Source organism: Hipposideros armiger, unplaced genomic scaffold (genome assembly GCF_001890085.2).
Source record: "Hipposideros armiger isolate ML-2016 unplaced genomic scaffold, ASM189008v1 scaffold_151, whole genome shotgun sequence".
In the NCBI taxonomy this organism is placed as follows: Eukaryota; Metazoa; Chordata; class Mammalia; order Chiroptera; family Hipposideridae; genus Hipposideros; species Hipposideros armiger.
In genome coordinates, this window is record NW_017731501.1 from 2499127 (window position 1) to 2521985 (window position 22859).

The 22859-nt window shown below is 39.6% G+C and overlaps 1 protein-coding gene across 5 annotated transcripts in view; it reads right to left on the reverse strand.

Annotated features, from left to right (window-relative positions):
- DLC1 (DLC1 Rho GTPase activating protein) overlaps positions 1-22859 on the reverse strand; it is a 389786-nt gene that overhangs the window by 11253 nt on the left and 355674 nt on the right. For 4 of the 5 annotated variants that reach the window (XM_019651001.1, XM_019651002.1, XM_019651003.1 and 1 more), the window contains 7 exons: positions 18786-18857; positions 13292-13373; positions 7523-7586; positions 4020-5446; positions 3380-3556; positions 760-919; positions 437-635 (listed from right to left, as the gene is read on the reverse strand). In XM_019651001.1, the coding sequence (XP_019506546.1) occupies positions 437-635; positions 760-919; positions 3380-3556; positions 4020-5446; positions 7523-7586; positions 13292-13373; positions 18786-18857 (2181 nt within the window). Of the gene's footprint in view, positions 1-436; positions 636-759; positions 920-3379; positions 3557-4019; positions 5447-7522; positions 7587-13291; positions 13374-15596; positions 17356-18785; positions 18858-22859 lie in introns of those variants that run through there. The other variant, XM_019651005.1, reaches the window with a different exon arrangement.

The following is a 22859-nucleotide window of genomic DNA, read 5'->3' on the forward strand; positions in this document are numbered from 1 at the left end:
AACTCCAAGTAGTTGTTTCAATCTAGTTGTGGAGGGCGCATCTCAGTGGCCCATGTGGGGATCGAACTGGCAACCTTGCTGTTATGAGCACTTTAACCAACTGAGCTAACCGGCCGCCCTGGTACCTGCTCTTTTAAGCCTCCTAGATAACCCTGTTCTAGAAACAAATCAAAGAATGATCTCTAGGATCAGAAGTTAAAAATATACAGTTGGTTCAGTAGTTAGAGAACAATAATAAGAGACATTTATTTTTGCATTATTCCACAGATATACAGACACCCATCCCACAGAAAAGGAGGCAAGGGCGAAATTGATGACATGTGTTTCCAGGAGGCCACCACATGGGTGCAAAAGAATGACATCAAAAGAAGCAGCAGGTTTCAGTTGGTCCTCCTTTTCCCCTCTGCCAACAATGTTAAGATCAAAGGACACTCACACTGGTAGATCTGTAGGAAGGTTTCTGAGAGCTTGTTCGTCATTAGCGGCTCAGGAAGATCTCGAAAATACTGCTTCAACATATCTGCCACATCATAAGCAGACTGTCCCTCATAGTTGACACACTCTATGGCACTTTCATTCATCTGGCGCAGAGCCTGAATCCGGGATTTAACACCTGATTTTCTGAAGAGCCCAACCTGTTGGAAGAAAGACGTTAAGTTTCAAGATGAAAGCAACATGATCCCTACAGAACTAGAAAAGGAAGCGTGCATCTGAGCTCCCGCGATTAAGTGGGACGTACGTGCAGGCAGTGGCTCTCACCTGATCCAAACAATGGTTGCGGAGGTAGCGCATGGCCTGCTGAATGCTCTGGGGCAGAGGCTGTCCTGTGCGCTGCACGTTGACCGTCAGAGGGACTCCAAACACATTCCGGTCCTTGTAGTCTGGAACCTTGATCCTTTTCATGAACTTGGGCACGGCCCTATTTAAAGAATATTGGGGGCAAGGCGGGGAGAGAGAGGGAGAGATGTTTACTTGTCTAGTCTACTCTTGTCCATCTCTGCAGGTAAACCCAGTGGGTCCTAGATCTGTGCTCATAAGGTGGCTATTTAAATTAAAATAAAATAAAATTACAAAACCAGTTCCTCAGCTGTACCAGCCACATTTCAAGCACTCACTAGCCATTTGTGGCCAGGAGCTACCATATTGGACTGTGCAAATTTAGAACATTTCCACCATCTCAGGCAGTTCCATTGGACGGTGCTGGTCTAGATCTTCTAAGAGTTGGGACTGTGAGGCCCAGTCACATTTCTTCAGTTGTGGATCCTCCTTCTGGTGTTAACTCTGAGCATTGGGTCTATCAATATATCCTTAAGGGAGCTCCCGGGCTTCCTTACAAAATGGTGGCACAGGAAGGAACGGAAGAAGAAAACAATATGCAAGACCTTAATTAGGTGCTTCGTGACAGAGTTTGGAAAACAAGTTGCCTTTTGTCCTGAAAACAGACCAGAATCATTTCTAAGCTCGTGATGAGATCCAAAGTATTTAGTTAGGTAAAAAGGATCAGGTAACGCTGGATGAGAAAACAGCAACTATATGATGTTGGTCCAACATAACAACCAACTCTAGGGCTGAACAGTAGGGGCCAAGCTAATGATCCGAAGTCAAATAAATTCTCTAGCTGATGACCCTGAAGAATATAACATCTTTAGGTGTCTAAAGGAAGACGGAAAAGAACAATGAGGGTTTTGTGAGCTTAGCTCAGGCTCCCTGGAGTCCTGAAACCTGGTCCAGCCCCAGCAGTATATGTAACAGCAGGAAACCGATGTCACACATTTAATGCTGTCAGGCAGACATTTCAGCTCTACAAATGACCTCTCTGAAGGGGACAAGAAAGGGCCAGGCCAAACAGGAAAAAAACTCTGTGTAGAATTTCTCTCTACTCCGTGGATCCCACAATGTGAGGCTTTTCTATTTGGTTTTGACTCACTGGAAAAACTGACCAGAACTCAAGGAGGACTGTAGACTTTCGGATTCTTGAGGGTTTGGTGGGAAGGGGGTGGGCAACTCAGAAATGAGAATGTAAAACATGCAGTTTTTAAATAGCTAGCCGGGAAAATATGACTCTCTCCATGCAGAGGTACACGGCAGGAGCCAGGCCGCTTTGACTTCTGAGGGCTTACCAACGGCCTCGACATAGTACTGTTTATAGCTCCAGGAAAGGTGAAACTAAAACGTAGAGCCAAAATTTGTATTTCCATACAGTTAAGTATATGGTATCACGGCCATAAGCGTGCATAATACTTGCTTTGTCGGGGAGAAAAGCCCAGCAGTGGAATGTGCAAAGAACACATTACGATCTCCACCGAGAATCTGAAGCATGTGGGGATAAACCGGTCAATACTTATTTCTGTCATTCAGAACAAACAACTTCTGTATTTAGCAAGGCTCACATAATAACAGCCTTTGAACAGGAGGCGCTTTGATGCTGAAGTTAAACTCACTACGAGTCCTGAGGAGAGGAGGAGCTGGAGAAAGAACAGTTACGTTGCTCTGCCGACTCTCTCAAGTAACTCTGCTCGTGCCATTGGATAATAAACACTTAGGGTAGCAAAAAGACTTAAGGATACCCAGCTGACACTGCAAAATGTGCCGGGATGTCAATCTAGGGGTATTTTTCTGCTTTGCACTGATAGTAGAAAAATAAAGATATGCATGTATTAGGTCAAATCCATGACCTATCTGGCCCACCAGTTATACACAGCAAGGGCCATAATTATGGACAGTTCATTCAATAAATTTTATCTTCCATGTATATTTTAGTTATAATAGCTTAGAGCAATGAATTCCTTCAATTTATTAATCATTGTGTAAGAGTCTTTGTTGGAGAAAACATTACCTAAAATCTTTAGCACAGGTAGATTTTTGAGTGATGCTATAAATTGTCACATCAACAATGATTTCTAAAAACATACGATAGGGTTATAAGGCCAATTACTGTATATCAAGCATTTCAAAGTTGGTCTCATTACATCGTATGATCTAAAAAACTTCGCTCCTTCCTTCCTTCCTCCCTCCCTTCCAAAATATGATCTGATACTGTGCATACGTTTACCTATGCTGGGCTATTCCCACCACGGGGAAGGAAGCCCCTATACAACTCAATGGAAGAGTAATACATTCTCACCTTATCAACTGGCAATTTGTCACTCAGAGAACTGAAAACTCAATCAACCAAGCCCGATGGTAATTCCTTAAAGCTAAGCTGGCTTCAGCAGTATCAAAAGTGGCCTCAGGAAGGCAGAGACTGACTGCATGAGGATGGCAGACTCAAGACTTTATTCAAAAGGACAGAACTGGCATAGATTTCGTGTTGAGGTAGCCTGAGGAGCTGACCGAAAACAATTTCAATTATAGCGTGCGGAGCAGTTGAAAGTCTTACCAGCTGAAACCATGCTTATTCGAAGGTGTGTATTTCTCCAGCAGGGCGGTTAACTTCAAGAGTGAGTATTTCTGCAGCAGGTTCATCTGGGCCACAGACTGGCAGTTAATCTGCAGGGATACAGAGTTCAAGCTCGGCCGATGAGAGCTCTGGAAACTGTGCCATCTCAGTCTGTGCCTGCGAGAGAAGAGCAGAGAAAGTCAGTGAGCCCAAGGCTTCCTCATCGGTAGACACAAAGTTTGCAGTGGGCTGCTCGCTGGCGTCTTATCTCAGGAACTGAGAGGGCGAAACTTCTATTCCATTCTTTTTACTCCCCCTCCCCAATAAAACAATAAGGACATAACATTTGCCATTTTAACTATTTTGAAGCATATACTCCAGGGCATTCAGTACACTCACATTGTTGTACAACCATTACCATCATCCATCCACAGGAACTTAACTTCATCTTCCCCTACTGAAAGTCCGTACCCATTAAACAATATCCATTCATTTTGGATGTTAGGGTTTCCTGGTCTTTCTTAGGTACTTACACGGCTACCAAGGCTAGGCGTAATCCCATTTGCCCTCCACCACAACTGAAAGCAGTCCTTTTGTGACACTCCCCTCCCCAATCTGGAGAGGGAATGAAAGCTCTTACCTATTGGATCTAGTCAGGGAGGCCCCAACCCCAGAGTCTCTCCTCTCCGGGATGTCGGAGGGCTCTTCAGGTTCATTCAGCGAGTTGCCTGTGCTGTCTAGATCGCTGGGAGTGGCTCGGTCGTTGTCCACATCCAGATGTATCTGTTTGGGAGAGGAGGGGCATGGAGAGACCGAGTCCAGGGCTGAGTCTGAGTCTCCTTCGTCTGAAAACTTTTCTGACCACTGGTTGACTATCTTCTGCATCCCATTCACGTGGCAGAGAATGTCATCCAGCTCGGGGAATATGTCCTCGTTCTCTAGGTCAGCCAGGTCTCCTGAGCTGGAATAGAGGATGGAGCCCGGCACGTTGTCATAGATACTCAGGCGGCTGCTCATGGAGCTGGAGGAATTGCGTCTTTTAAGCTCCTTGGGGCTGTCGTTGCTGTTTTCCCTCCTCAGGCTGATGTGGCCGGGGCCGTGGAAGCTTCCCGTCCTCCAGTTCACAGAGCTGTTATTCCCCGAGGGAGAGAAACTGCCATTGGAGAGGGCCTTGGGGAAAGTGCCAGGCTTGTGATCTTCCGGGATGTAGAACACTGTGTCCTCTGGGTACCTCTCGCGGTTTCTGAAGTTCTGCTCTACCACGTTGTTGAAGGTCGACTGGTTGAAGGGGTCAAAGCCCTCTAAGTACATGCCCACGCGCTTGTTGCAGGCGCTGAGGCTCCGCGTCCTGGTGACAGGGCTGGGTGTGCTGACGGCGCTGCTGGTCTCAGACTGGCTGCTGCTGCTGCTGGTCTGGGTGGAGTTGGAAACACTCCTCTTTCGTACCATGGGGACGTTAATGTGGTTGCCGTTGAGTGCGGAGATCTCCACGCAGTTCAGCTGCTTCAGCTTCTCCTCGTCCATCCCCTCTTGCAGGATGGGCCCGCTGATGATCAGCCCCAGCTTGGAAGGCGCCTTGTGCTTGCCGTGGTGGGAGCCCTTGAGCTTTAAGCTCTCCATGCGTTTCAGCAGACTGCGGGTCTTGGACTTGGTGTTCTTCTCGTGGCCTTTCATGCTAAAGCTGAAGCTGGACAGTTCCTTGGGAGAGGGCAGGCTGCAGAACGAGTCATCGTTGCCTACAAAGTTGCCGGAGGAGGAGCAGACGCTAATGACGGAGTTAGTCCTAGGTGTCGCAGCGTCGCCACCGAGGGGCACGTGGGTGGGGAGGCTGCTCGTGCTGCTGAGGCTGCGGACGGAAGCCACCTCCTGGCGCTCGCTGAGGTCTGTCAGCATGCTTTCGTGGCTTGGGGCGCTCTTCAGGTGGGGGTCCTCGGGGGACCCAGGGACTGGGTCCTGCTTGGGGGAAAAGACATCAAACTCTTCAAGCCGGGACCACCTCTTGCTGTCCCTCTGGAAAGTCCATTTGCCACTTATTGCACAAGGCTCATCCTCATCTGAATCTTCACTCTGCAAAGACAGAATAAAGCCATTGAACACTGGAACTGGAAAACAGCAGGCAGGGAGTGGGACATACGAGTGTTCTGAGGTCCAGGAAGCCCGGAGACTGCTCATAATACACCCTCAGGGTCAATTCTCCCTTTATATCTTTATTTTATTATTTTTTAAAAATAACAACGATGTATGTAAAGAATGTTACAGGAAAAAGCCCGATCAAGTGTTTCAATCTAAATAAGTTATTTTATGGAAACTCTGGGATCTATAGGCTGTTCTTTAATTGCTCACAGAGGAAACCTCTGAGATCTGTGAAAATTCCAGGCATGCAAAATATTTTGAACTGGAGTCAGCAACGGGTAGGACTCCCTCTGCTCTGCCTCCAATTTTGCTGTCTGTTGACAGTGTGTGTTTATATTCCCTTTTGCAATTAAAAAGGCAGTTTTCTGACACTAAGAAGAGTGGTAACTAAAGTCTCTAGCCACCCTAAGAGTTCATAAGATCTCCCAAATGACTAACGGAGAAACCAAGCGAGGTAGTAAACCATCACATCTCTTCAGTCCCATACTTTTTATCTTCTTACCTGTTCTTCCTTGTTCCCTCCTCCACCAGACACAGGGTCTAGATCTAATGCCACAGTGCCCTGTGAAGTCTCAACCTCAGACACGCTCCAGGCAATGTAACAAGGCTTCACAAATACCCAGTCCTGACAGCACGTAACATTCACAAACACTAAGTAACATCTTTGCTGATTATGCTTGATTTATGGGCAGGATTTGGGGTTATGCTGTAACACAAGCCACTGCATCTGAGTCTTTCAGGCAAAGTATCAAAAGGCATGATTCACTATGATGCATATCTTTCCCACTGGTGTGGAAACTATCATATGGCCCATGTTTCACAGGACAATGAGTTGAGAGCACTAAATGCTGACTTGTATCCTCCTCTTCACAGCTCGGTGTGTGTTGAGGTTCGAGTTCATTTGTTTCAAAGGTTTAACTCCCCCAATAAGGCAACTTGATGCAGGTCAGGGACTCCAGGCTAATTAAAAGTTGTGCTCTGAACTGTCAGAAGTTTGCTCTTTGACCAAACTGATTCCTGTTTACTCTAATTTGTGGCACTCACTCCCAGTACTACACCCACCTTGTGTCCTAACATCTCATAAAAGGTCCTCACATTTCATAAGTAGAAGAAAATACTGTCCGTTTCAGTTGTGTCACTATTTAAATAGAATGTGTGGGATTTCCTGCCCTCCTTTCTCTCCCAATTCCTTTCCTCCCTCCAAAACTCTTATTATTCTTCAGTGCTCCACAAGACAGTCTTCACTTGAATCTCTGCAGCTTTGAAACATAGTCACTGTTCTAAATGGGAACCGTAGCTGTACTTTCTGTAGGGAGAAATGCAAAATTCACCAGGATGCCTTAAGCCCCATCCTTTGAATATGGAGCAGGCGTTGAGTTAATGAGGCAAAAATAGATGATTTGTTCAGATCAAAAACAATAGAAAAACTCATAGCTACAGAGAAGAGGCTGGTGGTTGACAGGGGTGAAAGGTTGAGGGAATAAGCAAAATGCGTGAAGGGGGTCAAAAGGTATAAACTTCCAGTTATAAAATAAATAAGTCCTAGGAAAGTAATATACAGCATGGTAACCATAGTTAATAATGCTATTGTATATTTGAAAGTTGCTAAGAGAGTAGATCTTAAAGTTGTCATCACAAGAAAAAAAAATGCAACTCAGTGGTGATAGATATTAACTAGGCTCATTGTGGTGATCATTTCACAATGTATACAAATATTGAATCATTACATTGTATACCTGAAATTCATATAGTGTTATATGTAATTTATATCTCAGTTAAAAAAAATCAGTAGGAAAAACACAATTTATTGGCTGGCTGCACCTATTAGTTTCGACTACATAAAGCTACACAGTCTTTGTTAAACTTGACTGATTTATAACAATAAAAATGTAGGTGTTTTTGGGAACAAGGAAATTAGAGTTTGAAAACCAAAACTTATTAGAAAACACATAATCCAATTTCTGCTCTATCCCCTTTCATCCCATACTATTATACATTTTATATACTTACTTTCTTCCGATGAGGACTAATTTCCAGTTTCATTACCGCACATTTGTTTAAAGTATTTAGACGCCTACAGAGCAAAGAAAAAACATTAGCAAAGATAGGACATCATTGATGGGTGGATAAATATTTTTTCTCAAACAGTTGACATGTTTCATTAGTTTCTTTGAATCCATTAATATCTATAATTTATAAGAGTATTGGAATCTTTTTAAAAAAGTGAATAGTTTTAAAATACCTTTATCTTTCTTAAGATTTTTCACTTACATTTACTATCACATAGTACAAGGGCACACTATGTATGGTCCTGTCAGGTGCCTCTTGTTTTTCATGGAACACACAACTGTCAATGACCTCTAGCTTTAGCTATTAGGTAGCTCCACACAATGCCAAGAAATAAAAGCCAGTGATGTCTCCTTTCATAGAAACAGTAACAGCAACAAGGAACCAAGCAGAGTCATAAGGACAATAAACACTGTGTTCTATCTCAAGTCAAAATTCACAATATAAAAATAAAGTTGTTTTTAGTTATCTTCAACAAATAATAATCTTAAGCAGGCTGTTTAAAAATTTAGTGAGTTCTTAAAAATTTTTTTAGTGAGTTCTTCTACAGAAAGGAAATTTGAGGCCTTTTTAATACCCTGTTCTTTTTACAACTTCCTGTACAGTACAGAATAATGTTTGCTATAGTCACAGAAATAGTGCAAATGACAAATAAAAAAATAGTATATTGAAGCTTCAAGGATCAAAGTCTTGGATCAGATTCTTCTTTGGAACAGGAGTCATACTGTAACTTAGAATACTTGTTTTTTTTTTTACCCTTGCCAAACAGTAGTGATGTTAATTTAATATTAGAGAACTAACTTAGTTTCATTGAAAATAAAATACTTAAAGAAAAAAAAAACAAAAACCTCTCACTGGGAAATAATGAAGTAGCTGAAGAAAGAAACCCTTTACTTATGCAGGAATAAATGATATGCAAAAGTGTGACTGACAGCCAGCCTGTCAAGCCCCAATTCTTTCTAACATCTTCCAGATGATCATCACTTAGTCTTCCCTAAATGAACCTCAACGTATCTACAGTCTTGCATCATCCATCTTCCAGTTTTTCTGACGATTTTAATTCCTTTGTTTTCATAGGTTAAGAGCATTTAATTCACACAAATTCAAACTGACCACAAGACCTCTTCAATGAGGCTTATGTTCCTAATCCTGTCCTCGCAGCTTGTCTAACAATTTTGACCTGCAGGAGGATAGACAGTATTTTTGTCTGCTAATAAGACTGACTTTGATTTCATAGAGTATGTGGTAGCCTGTTTATAGAATGAACAAAGATAACCCAGAGCACCTATATTCAGGAAAATTCTCTGTTGATGGGGAGGGAAAGAAAACAAATAACTGAGAAAAAGTCAGTGGATATAAGGTCCCTCTCTAAGGGGCGTCCATTACTTAAATGACTTATACCCTCAGTGTTTTCGTTCTCAAATGTTTTCAAGATTAAAGAATCTGGAATGGTTACAGTTAGTCTTAGGTCTGGGTTTCATTAATCAAATTTGTAACCAAATACCCACTTGACTTCATTTGGGCTTTAATGGTTGAGTGGTGTTTATAACCCGGTTTACTAGGCATGGCGGTCTGTGGGGGTGTGGGAGAGGCTTACTTCACAAACTCTAGATTTGAGTCAAACAAAAAAACCTGGGAGGCCAGTTTTATAAAGGTCAACATTATCTCTTTCTGTTGGTATCACCCAGCTAATGACCTTTCAACTTCTGAAGCCCTGAAGTTATTCCCTGGGGTTTCTGCGGGAATCGTTTGTCCCCTAAGGCCTCCAAAGAATGTCGCTGGTGGGACCTTACCTGCTTAGAGATGAACATTACTGACATGAAATAACAGTTCCAGCTAGACGAGTCAGGGGCTCTCTGTGGGTCAGGCACCATGCCTGTGCCTCATATGTATATTTCATTTGGGACCTCACAACAACCCTAAGGTACAAGGATTACTATTGAGCTTCATTTTATAGATGAGGAAATGGGGGCTTTGGAGGACACAGCTCTTGTCTAAGGCCACATGACTAGACATGGTGACTCTTGTCACTCAAAAACAAGTATCTTCTTCATTCTTTTCTAAGATAAACGTCAATCATGATAAAATATGGGAACAGCTAATATCCTAATTAAGATTCGTCAAATGAGGGGCAGAACAACGGTGCCATACACCATCTGTCCAGAAGCAGAGGTTGTTCCTACCCCGAGGGCTCACAGGGCTCTCAGCTGCATAGGAATGTGTCAGTCTTATCTGCTGCATAACTTGCACCCTGTTCTGAAGTGGGAGGGGGCTCAAGGGTGGGTCATCAAAGGTTCAAGAGCTTTGCAGCATGGAGCTGTAAGCATCCTGATAAAAGCATAGCAGGTGGGCCTCTGGGCCTCTGATTCAAAAAGAAAACAGGGAAAAATACAGAGAAATGTGAGAACAGAAAAAGAAACAATTTTTCAAGACCTGACAGATAAACATTGTTCCAATTCTTAAAGGTATTTTCGTAGAATTAGTGCAACTGCTTAAAAAAATGAGTTGCTCCCCTTTTAATAGAACAGAACTAGTAACCAAGTTAAAATCTACTCTATGGCAGGCTGCTCTACATAGCTTAGGCACTTCAAGGGCTGTTTTACAAGAAGTGCAGACTCAAGAGGATAGTATGGCTATCTATTTATCATTATACAATTATCACCTTACTTATGTAATTTGTTGGTGTTGTTGATAAGGAATCAGTGGTGACTCCAAAGGAAAAGAGCAATATGGAATATTTTTCAGACGCGATCGAGACAAAACATTTCACAAGAGGTACTCTAATAGGTCACAGTCTGCATCGTCTGTGTATGCTTTAAGGCAAACAAATCGCTCCTCCAGCCTAACACTGAATGTGACTTGGCTTTATCATTGGGGCTGGATTATACAGCAAAGCTTGCAAGACTGGGACAAAAGCCAATCTCTCCAAGGAAACGAATACATAAACCCCTTACCCGTGTGAGTGTAAGAATGTCCATTAACAATCAAAATGCAAAAAACTGAGTAGTTCCATAATTATCACTTTCAGTTGCTCCATAAGAGAGTATCATCATCATTCTCAAGAAAATATTAAGTCTACAAGTCTTCTGCACTAAATAGACTATGTTAAGAGATCAGCGCCTACCAGATTTTTGACCAAAGGAGCTTTAAGATAGCAAATGTTATAAGTATACAAATATTTATAATAAATCTTTAAGCAGAACACAAATGTACATAGCACTTGTAACATCTGTGTGTCTGTGTGCTGGGGGGTGGTGCTGGTGGTGACAGCAAAGGAAACCTATGTAAGAATTACTTTAAAGTAAATTTTTAAAAAGTTTTATTTAAAGTAAAAATATGAAATTAAATTTTTAATATTTTACTAAAACAAAACTTCAACTGTAATATTACCATCTATATTTAAAATCAACTGTTCAAACTATTTCAACAAGGCAAAATTTCAAACCACATTACAGCTTCATGGTTTGCTGGTCCCTGAATTCCATGGGCTGAGAAAGTATGTGGAAGAGGCCAGTAGCAAGTGAGATGAGTATCACACAATCAGTAAAACAAGTACCTCCAACTAGTCTGCTGATAGCTCAGAACCTGCAGCGCATTTCAAAGGAAGATGCTTTGGTAGATGGCTACCACCTATTTTTCTGAAACATTTGTTTAGGCCTCTCAAAAGGAGAGCCATTTTCTGTGAAAAGTCTATTTATGTGAACATGTGGACAAGAGCCCTTGGGTTTTCCATTACAAACAAGTTGATGACTGTTAATGTGAATTCTGAAGATTTTTAATTGTTTTTTAAAGAAAACGCAACCTCAGGCCTTTCTCAGACATACTCAAATCTGGGCGTGAGATCTAAAGCATTGTGACATTTGTCACTGCGTTTATTCTCACACGTAACCTGTGAGATATTACTTTATGCATGAGAGAAAACTGAAGCCTTGTCAGAATAATTCTCTGCAGAGTCCAAACACAGATCAAGGCTAGTTGATTTTAGGCTTTTCTCAAAAGATCTGGGAGCGCAGATCTTTCCGTTTGAAGGGAGTTGGCCTCTCTAATGGTGCGGAGCGTCAGTGGAAATCACCAAGTACAGAGGGGGCCCTTCCTCTCAGAGCACGGAAACTAATTTCAAATTGATATTTTGAAAAAAACCCCACAAGTATTAAGAGTCGAATCATGTCCCTTTGGGCTGCAATGCTGCAGCGATATTTTTTATGACCTAGGAATTCCTAAACTGTTGCTGCTGTTCAGGCGGCCCACTCACTCAGGGGCTTGTAACATATGAAATGGATCAAGTGACGCAATGCATGAATATTTCATAGGATACATAGCATGAGTGGCCTCATTTCTATGTGTTATCACCAATGATGAATTGAAAATAAATGAGTTCTGCCACACAGCTAAGCATTAAAACATTTAAGAAATGTCTGCAGTAGTTTATATTCCAGATGCGGACTTCTTCCCTCCTGGACTGCGCTAGTTTTTCATTTTTTTCATTCCACAGGACATAGCTATGATATTACACACTACAGTGTGGGACTTGGAACTAAGTTTTTTTTCGGAAAATGTGCACAAACCCTGGACTTTCTAAGCAGTCATTTAATTGGATGTGCGAAGTGACAGTGTTTCTGGGGTTAATAGGGCATTTTTTCTTTCTTAAATCACCAGAACTAGTCTGTTTCAAACACCATTCTAAATATCCTATCTATCTTTCCCTAAAACCACTGCTTAAATTAGCTGCTTTAAAAAAATATTGTATTACGTAAGAAAGGCAAAACATAGTGCTTTCATAGAGCTACCACTGTTTTCTTTGCCTACAAAGGGGGAATAAATACAGAAAGTCATTCTATCTCAATGATATTTTTCCAAGTTAAAATAAATACTGAAATTAAAATAAAACTTATTTCAACTTTATAACCAAATCAGCATGTAAATTTTGTCGATGTACAATTTTCAAGAATCCAGATTTTATGGCTTAAAAGTTTTGAGGAAAATCAGGAAGGATGAATAACATAAAATGAATAAAATATCATGAAGAATTTCAAAGGATTATCAGTGTCCGATCATTGTCTGCTACATGTTTTATTATGTCCAAGTCACTAAAACCTAGCCTGAAGATCCAATGAACAGGGACGTCTGATGGTTTTATTCACATTGCACATCCATGCTCAGTTACTGCCTGTCCAGTGTATGTTAAAGGCTGTGTTGAGTTAGTTCACGGCCTTATTTAATCCTATTGTTACTATTTTGTACCTGGAAAAGCTGAACAGGCTCAGAGCAGCTTTCCTGAAATTCCAGAGATGGTCTTCCTGATGCTAATATGCCATAATCCGCCTGCTCCCTTTATTCCTCTGTTATTTCCATTTAATATCACAGTAGCTTTGGCTCTGTTAGGATAGCTGGTTGGGGCTGTGCTGTCCATTCCGTTGCCCTTTCAGAAACCCTGCTCCAACTTTCCGAACCATCTGAAGTTAGGTGTTTTAGCAATCATATGGTACTATTCTATTTGAGTACCTCCCAGGGCAGTGCTATTTTAATGGTGATACTAAATATCAGGATTTTAGTTATTATAATTAAAAGGCCTATGATTTATAATGACCTAAATCCCTATACCCATTTTCTAATAAAAAAACCTGACGTAGAACAAAAACAAATAAAAAGCATCTTAGTGATAGCACTGTGTTCTTAAAAGAAAAAGAAAATGCTCAAAACATTTCCATTTACCTGCATAAAGCCTCGGTGGCATCTCTGTCCAAAAAATCATGCTCTCTCTTGACCAAGGAAATATCAATGGGGAACAGGAGATCTGAAAATACAAATATATAAAAAAATAAAAACAACTACATCTATTGAGCACCCTAGATTCTTGTCAGACTAGCCCAGTTTAGCACAAAATGGGAAAAATACTCCAAAGTGATTTTGAATACTTACTGTATACAGGACAGATACCTCATTCCCTATTAAGTGTTATGGGAGAATAAAGCAGCTTGAGAATCTATATTCTAAAGATATTAAGGATATTCAAGGTACTGTAAAGAGAATTCTGTATCCTTCAGTGTCCTAACGGAGCTTAGGATCTAAAGTGGTCTGGAGACTAAGGTTTCTCTCTCTTCTTGTCAACGGTAAGTGGTTCGTAACACTCTTCCCGCCTTTAAACAAACCAGCAGGCAATAGACCCCTGCTATAAATTATAATTTAAGCCAGAATGGATACCAGAAGGATGCTCCCTTTTAATGTAGCTAGGTTTCATTTATGTATTTTCTAATTCTTCTTTTTTGCCATGTGTGTCTTTGCTCACATTTGATCAGGGAAGAAGGTCATGGAAAACGGGCCAAGGAAAGGTGGAGAAAACAATGGCAAGGGGAGGTAAACGGAACCTAACCATTTGCATGACATCAAAAGCTAAAGAGAATTCAGGATATGCTATTTTTAAACAAATATTAGCACTTCCATATGGCTTTTCAGGATTTTATATAACTCCCCCTAATACAAAAGACCAGCTATAAAACAGAATCTTATAAAGAATCCCAAATCCCTTAATCTGTAGAATAGTTCAGTACTCTTAGAATACTGAAGAGTTCTATCGGAATTGAAAAACAGAAAGGAGGACAAAGTCCACTCAGTGGAAGAATTCCTTTCTGCATCTCTTGTTGATAAATATGTCCAAGAACAGTAGAGAGAAGACCAGCAGCACCACTAGAAATTTACAACAGCTCTGGATAAAACCACATTATCCCTCTTCAGAGGTTAGATATTAGGGTAAATAATAGCTAAAAAATATATTAGGGGCTTCCTATATATTATAGAATGCTTCTATAATATCATGTGTAAGAGTCCTGTGAAATGCTGCGGGTCAGGAATATGCAAAACAATTCAGCACAGCAGGAAACCAAGATTACTGTAACTAAAATAAAATGATTCTTTTGGCATACAAATGGTAAATACTGCATACTGGACTAGACGTGGTGACTCGCAGGACATGAGAGTAATTAGTAATGTTCTAGCTCTTAGATTGGCTGGGGAGTGCATGACTGCTCCTTATGTTTTTTTTTTTTTTTTTAATTTTTTTGGGGAACAGTGTGTTTTTCTAGGCTCCATCAGCTCCAAGCCAAGCAGTTGTTTCAATCTAGTTGTGGAGGGCGCAGCTCAGTGGCCCATGTGGGGATTGAATCAGCAACCCTGGTGCAATGAGTACTGAGCGCCAACTGAGCCAACAGGCCGTCCTGTCCTTATGTTTTTGTGGTTTCTAACTTACAAATCTGGTCTTATAGGATGGTATGGAACTCCTTATTCTTAGTAATTTATTTTAGAGATAACACTTAAAAATACTTTTTTTTCCCTACAATGTTGAAAACTAAATGAGTGTTACAGGCAAATATTTTTTTCTGAAGGCTGGAGTTAGATTAATGATACTCTTTCCTGAATGAGAACATAGGTAGACCAAAGAAGTAGCTATAGCCCAAAAATTTATGAAGAAATATATGAAATTATTGCAGGATTATACCTCTTCATTAAATTATAGACAAAGTCTCTTAGGTAAACGATGAGTGGCACCATTACAGTAGAAATAAAAGAGGGGGTTTATAGTGAATGCAAGCTCTTAGTAAATACAAGCAAGGCAGACTGCAATGCTGTTTAAAGGTTGTGGCGTTGTATTTCACTTTAAACAGACACTAAAAACTAAGTATCAAATAATAGAGCTGACATTAAAGAATACATTTTTCATATTTCCAGAGTATAACATTAGATATATAAAATATGAACTAAAAAGCTCACATACCTTTAAGTGTATATGAGCAAGCAACTATGCTGCCTTAGCAATTACCAACTAAGTATACCAGGGCCTGTATTTTAGATTACTTTCCTGATATAAATTAACTTTAAAATTGTTGTTTTTTAAAAAAATTCTAGGGTAGGTAGGGGCTAAATGCAAGAGGAGTGAAGTAATTAAATCAATTTTCTAGTATTTGCCTATATATATATATATATATACACATATACATATATATGTTTTTTTTTTGGGGGGGGTTAAGTACTGGCTTTTAAAAGATGATGGTTTTATTGACATATAGAAGTTCTCAGAGTGCTTCACGTTAGGATTTAAACTTCCAGCCGGGGTTTAAAGGCAGGAAGTAAAAACTGCCAAGGACCAAAATAAAGCTAAACAGGAAGACAAGGAATGTGTGGGTTGGTGTGTGGAGTGTGTGTACTACGTACGCTGTCTCTAGTGGCAGGATGAAGGGGAGAAATTAGAGCCAGAACAACACACCTCAAAAGCAGGCATATGCTTAAAAAGACCTGTAAACACGAAGGGACCCCGAAATGTAACTTGTGAAAAAGAAGTCTGCGTTTTAGGATTTGGGAAGATGTAAGACAGAGGCTGGAACTGGGTCTTAGCAAACATACACGTCATAAGAAAGTGCTGCTTGGCAGCAAATCAACACCCAAAATGGACATAATTGAAGGAAATTTAATTTCTAAACAGGAGAACAAAAGGAACAAAAGGACAGCCGTGTTAGTGCCACTGCAAATGCAATTATCTTTCCCCATCTCCAGTAGAGCTGTGAATTGAAAATTCAACAGAATGCTGGTTCCCCTCCCCGCAAAGTCCTACCGAAGGACAGAGGTGCTCTAAATGTTCACAGGTCAAAAATTCTCTCTACAGGAAAGATAAGCAGTTGGAGATATTCTCTGAAATGGAAAAACAGTAAAATATTTTATATACTCTAACAATAAAATAATTCTGAATCCATCTTCATGGGAAAAATCATACACTCAGTCTGGGCTACAATAAGAAAGACCAAGTATTGTAAATTGGGTAATGAATTAATTTAGCTGAATGAGCTAGGGAAATAAAAATAATCTCTAAGGCCTCTGCCCTATTCGCTTCTAGGGAGGACCTCCCCCACTCGACTCCATATCCCTCTTCAAAGCAGCCTACTGATCATGTCTAGCACTTCCAAGCTTACACACTATGTCTATTCTGTGCGTGGACTCATGGAATTTTGCTTGTGTGTTAAAGAAGTTTGGTAGTGACCCCTAGCTCCAACTGAGAGCCCTTAGCCATTGTTACAGGAAATGGTCTGCTGTTATTATCCCTCGAAGCAGAAAAGAGCTAAAGACATGTTTTAAAATCACTACTTATTGTAAGAGTTGAACGTTCCTGATGAAAAATTTAAGTGACATCATTTCAACTGGATCTTTTAGAGCTTTTTGTCACATGGTGACTGCCTCACAGCATCTTAAGTGATGAAAAAATTGTATTTTTAAAAATGTAAGACAGCCAAAATTATGTTGGCTTTTTGTGATTTTGGCAATTCCTTAAAGGTCTTCTTTGAGGTTTCAACTGTTTTGTTTTTATAAAATATGCAGCATCTACAACATTCTGTTGGTGCAGAATACTGGCTGGTTGATTAGCTGAATAAATGGATGGATGAATGAATGACTAAATGAGAGATACCTAGTGTCATCATCTCAAGAGAGCTAAGAAAACAAAGGATGCTCAAGTTGGAAGAAGCCATGGAAATCGTTCAATTTACTCTCAATTTTGGAATCACTTCACTATTCACCCAACCTTTGCTTGAAAATTACTCATAAAATGGGAGTTCACTAGTTCACACTGTAATTCTTTTTAAATGATTTTATGCAGAGAATAAGAACTCTCATTTAAATGAAGAGCCTGTTCATCTCGCACTCTGCCCACACTAGGCTGCCAGGGGCTCCGAGAATGAGCGAGACTCCAGGTGCTCCTCCTCCTTGGCCTCAGTATCTGAGTGACCTCCGGGGCACTGATGAGAAAACGAAGTAGGAAAAATTCAGTCTAGATACTGATTTTTTTTTTAAACTCCATTTTTCTGAATTAAAAAAATTGAAGGCCACTGAAGAAATAATATTCATCACATGACAATCTAAAGAAAAGGGAAAAGCCTAATTACAAACTGGGAGAATATATCTGCAACCCATGACCAACAAAAGCTTAGTATTTAGAATAAAGAACTCCTAAGACTGTAGCAAAAGCACCATCGACTCAGGAGAAAATTGGGCAAAAGACATTTTACAGAAGAGCAAACACATATGGTCAGATGATAGGAAGAAATGTGCATTATATCATTAATGGTTAGAGAAATGGAAGCCAAACTCTGGAAGACAGCATTTTATATCCATTTGATTGACAAAAAAAATTAAAGTGTGACAACATCAAGTGCTGTGAGCATTTGGATGGACAGGATCTTTATACCGGGGGTGCCAAAAATATGTATACAAGTGGACACTTTGGTCAACGCTGCTCAAGCAGTAGTTTGCCGTAATCAGAAGTGTCTGGACGCTGATGGGAACCACTTTGAGCACCTATTGTAATTGCAGAAGTCAAACATGACTTGTATTCATCTTTTGTTATTGGTATATATTGGGTATTACAATTTTAATACATTTAATACATTTAATTCTTTCTTAAAATGTGTATACATTTTTTTGGCACCCACTGTATGTTACTAGTAGGAATGAAAATTGGTACAAGCACTTTTGAAAAACTTGCATTATAAATCAAACATGCATATTCTGTATTACCCAGTAACTCTACTCCGAGGTATACTTACACGGTAAGTTATTACTCATGTACCACAAGAGTACAAGAATGCAGAAGAATGTTCATAATAGCAGTTTATAAAAGCAATATAGAAAAACCAAAATGCCCAACGATCAGAATAAATTCTGGTATATCCACACAATGGAGTATTATATAGCAATCAAAGCAAATGAACTACAGGGGCACACAGTACAGGGGGCATGCAGTATGAAAGAATCTTAATATAATAATGAGTGAAAATATTAAATCCCACAAGGTTACATAGAGCACAATATCCTTTCTATAAAGGAAAAACAGTTTATAAAAAGTATAGTTTAGGAAAACATAGTAAAACTAGGTAAAAAGAAAGCAAGAAAATGATAAATAGAAGTTCCAGGATGATGGTGACTTTGAGTAGGGGGATGGCAGAGAGATGGAATGGGAGAGCACATGTGTGGGATATTATCAAGATTCTAGTTCTTGTTTTGAGTGCTGGGGGTCTTAGGTGCTTGCGATGTTGTGTTTTTTTTTTTTAAATGACTGAAATAGTTAAAATAAATAATAAAATGTCTGAAAATAAATCATAGATCCATAATAATCATGAACCCAGGATAGGATTATGCCAATTAAAAAAAAATGGAGTTCCTGACTCACCTTCATAAAGCTGTGCATACTGGGGGAAACCTGTTGCCCGTAGCCAATCACAAGCTTCTTTGGCTTCAATTTCTAAAATAGAACAGAAGGAAAACAAAAGTATTAGTCATGTGTATCTCAGCATGCTTCTTCCTTAACCAGCTCTGATTTTGTTACACAAGCAAACCATGGATGTCTGTTGAAAATAGATAAGCCAAACAAAATCCATTTACTTCAAATGGTTTAAAATTTTGTGCCTCTTTTCAGCCTTTTAAAAATGTATATAATTATCCCTCTTCCCTTTAAAAAAAATGGGGTTCCAGCAGCAAGTTACTCTATGCTGCTTCTGTGTTCTGGTTACAAATGATTACGAAAATAGGGCATAATGAGAAAGTTAAGAGGGATTAAATAATTAATTTTAAGTCCGGATGGCCTAACTTGGTTTATTGTTCATGTCAACAAAAGGCCACCAAGTACATCTGACACCCTGAAAGGAAACTATCCTGACTGAAGGAACAGACCTTCTGCCACCCAATGGGATGCACCTAAATGCCTCGCTCAGTCACTTGGACGACGGGCCTCTAGACGACGTAGACGCATCCTGCAGTAGGAGGCCCAAGCAGTCAGGCGACCCGGAGGGCACTAAGTCAATAAATTTCACAATCTTGGCAGGCTGAAAAGCCTAATAAAGCTTCTATTTCCCTGTGATTAACATCTTGTAGATAGTATTGATAAACAGAAAGGCCAAGAGCAACTGACACGCTGTGTTCAAATTCACTCAAGCACATGTTTACAATTCCCTTAAAGCTGCTTCACAGAGGCTGTCTAGGGCACATTCATGAGTCTGTTTGCACAAAAAAATATTCTTTCTGTGCTTCTTCCCACCTTCCTCAGGCTATTAGCGTACTTAGGTATCGAAGGCTCATTTATTCACTCATTTATAAATGTCTCAACATTGCTTAATTTATTACAGATTCATGTCTTCCTGAAGCATCGCTCCTCTAAGCCAGTTGGGAGGTAGAGAGCCCATGTTACGAGAAGAATACATATCTTACTACTTCTGTCTAGTAACTTTAGAGTTTCAAAGCCCTTTTTGCCTATTATTTCACGAGTTCCCTGGCCTTTAAAGAAAGGTAATTACGAACACTCAAATTCACTAAAGAGCAGGTTGGAATGTCCTTATTGAGCAGGCCAAAGAGGAAAACTACCTGCCGTCTTCCTGTAGGTTAGTTAATAACCAAACTAAAAACAATATGGCAGTAAAGTGGAAATAACCTGGCAAAGTTTACTTCTGTGACTCTTTTTAGTGTATGACAAAAGCAGCATTATTGAACACCAGATTTAGGACTGAAGTGGGGGTGAAAAGTAAAGTGACATAAATGTGTAAGAGCCTCGATATTTGCACTGAATAAAAGAATATATGGAATTCTCTAATGTGAATTACCTGCGCTTAACCATTTTCATGTATTTATATCCATGCCTTGTCTCAGAAAGAAATTAAGGTAGTTTAAATAAAATCACAAAATAAACGCTTTCTAGAAAGCTATATTTCTGGAAACTTATATAAAAGCTCAACATTTTATTTTAAAGAATGAGGAAACGACTTTTTCTCTATCTCCATGGCCCCTGCTCAAAGACAGATATGGAAAGGAAAACAAGCTGTTTTTTTCTTTTTTTAAATTTTAAGTAACTCACTTCTTCTGACTATTTAGAGGTTATTTCTGTTGAACGGATTGTCAGACACTGAACAATAGTTAAAAAGTAAATGTTCTTGTTTTCTTAATATTTTACTTCACGAGTGGTGAGTAACCAGAAATTCTCAATATCCACCTTTCTTTTGACTATGTTCAGACATAACACCAGGTCCATGCGCACACACAAGCTTTAATTAGGCCGGATTTGCCCACCTATTTGAACATATTCCCACTTTTCTTCTTAAAAGGCTTCATGCCAAGAGACACAAAGGATATAAGACATTATTTTTCTAAAAAATCTTAGCATTTACAAATGACAGTGTTGTCACATATATTGCTCATTTAAGGCCCTGTGTGATTTCAGGAACTCATAAATGCTTATTGCTGTCTTGTCACTCTTCATTTTCCACCACTAAGAAAATGAAATGCTCCCAAGACCAAAAATTGATCTAAAAATTGTGTGTAAATTGTCATTCTTTTTATAGGGCCCCTTGGATAGAAAGAAATGATGTGACCAGGCGAAGGTTTCCTTCTCCAGCAGATAATAATTTAATTAAAGGTTTACAACGGCTAAAAAGCAGTGTTTTCCAGAATGCAGAGACCTAGTAATTTTACCGTTCCTTTTCCTTAACCTAAAATAGATGAGAATCATTCTTTTAGATATAAAACCATGGGAAATAGAGAAGTTTGTATCTATTTTACATCTAAAATTTTCCACTATTGTAAACTTAGGCTGCATAACAAATGAGAACTTAACCTGCTGTTTCTGTAGAAATCAGAATCAGAAAATGGTAAAAATTGTAAAAAGTTGTCACAGAGTTTATTTTTTTATTTTTTACTTTTATTTATTTTCTTTTTTATTGTTAGTTTCAGGTATACAGAACAATGCAATATTATCCTTTTTACCCTTTGCACAGAAACCACCCCCCTCCCCCATTTACTGCCCTCCACCCCCGATTATCTATTATAATTCCATTGACTCCATTCCCACTCTCTACTCCACATCCTGTGACTATATGTATATATAATTATAGTTGACATACAATATTATTCAACATCAGTTCAGAAATACAGTGCGGTGGTCAGGCCTCTACACTGACTATGAAGTGGTCTCCCTAATAAGACATGAGTCCATCTGACCTCCTAAAAAATATTTACAACATTATTGATTATATTCCCCAGACTGTCTTTTCTATTCCTGAGGCCATATTGTAGTTACCAATTTGTATAGTCTCATCCCTTCCCCTTCTCCTTCATCCCCACCCCCTCCCAACTAGCAACCCTCAGTTTTTTCTCAGTCACAGAGTTTTTTAAATAAATGGAATAGTTATTGACATCATTCCCACTCCTTCCCAATTACTACAAGAGAAAATGGTAACAATCCAAGATAAAAAAAAATCATTTTATTCATTTTATTTAATATGAAATGAACTGATGTCTGTATCCAACTTAGATTAGAATACCCTTTCAAGTTCACCGCCCTGATCCAGGCCATTACTTTCACTCTTATCTTCTAACTAGAGCTCCCAGGTGTCCAATTCTCTCCTCTCTCAGAGAATCTATCCACCACTCCTGGCTCATCAAACTTCCTGATACAGTTTTAATCTTGTTTCTCCTTCACAAACTTCACTGGAGCTCTACCGCTTAGAAAATCAAGTTTACACACCTCCGCATTGTAAACACCAAGGCTCTCCACATTGGCATCCAACTTAACTTTTCAGCTTCCTGTACCCTCTCTATACCCCAGCCAAATTAAACTTGGTGCTCATCTCCCCACACATCACAGTGACTTACCTGGCCTGAAATGCTCTCCCATCCTCTCAGTGTCAAATTTTACTCATCCTTCAAGGCCTAGCCCAAATGCTACCTCCTCTAGGCAGTCCTCCCAGATGCCTCTCCACAATTTTATCAATGGCTAATTTTGATTGAGTGCTTACTATGTGCAAGACCCATCTAAGCACTTAACGCATATTAATTCATTTATTTCTCATACAGATCCTAAAACCTGGATTACTAATATCATCCCCCATGAAATACAAATGAGGAAATAAGCAGAAAAATAACTACTTTTTCTTAAAAATGAGCTTTTTTTTACATACAAATGCCATAGGGGAGAGAGAACTAAGATTTTCAGAAATGCAAGATAGACTTGATCCTTAAAAAACAAATAATAAACATTTAAAATATTAAAGAAAACCACACACAAGTTGTATTACTTGAGTCACTTGAACTCCCCCATACCTGGTTTTCTAGAGGCTTCTAACTGGCAATTAGGATGACTTCTCCTTCAAGGTATGTGAGTGGTGGTGTGAAAACTATGAGATCTATTTTTAAAAAAAACTTTCCCCACCAGGCAAAAATGCCATCAGAAACTAAAACTACAATGGAAATACAATGATAC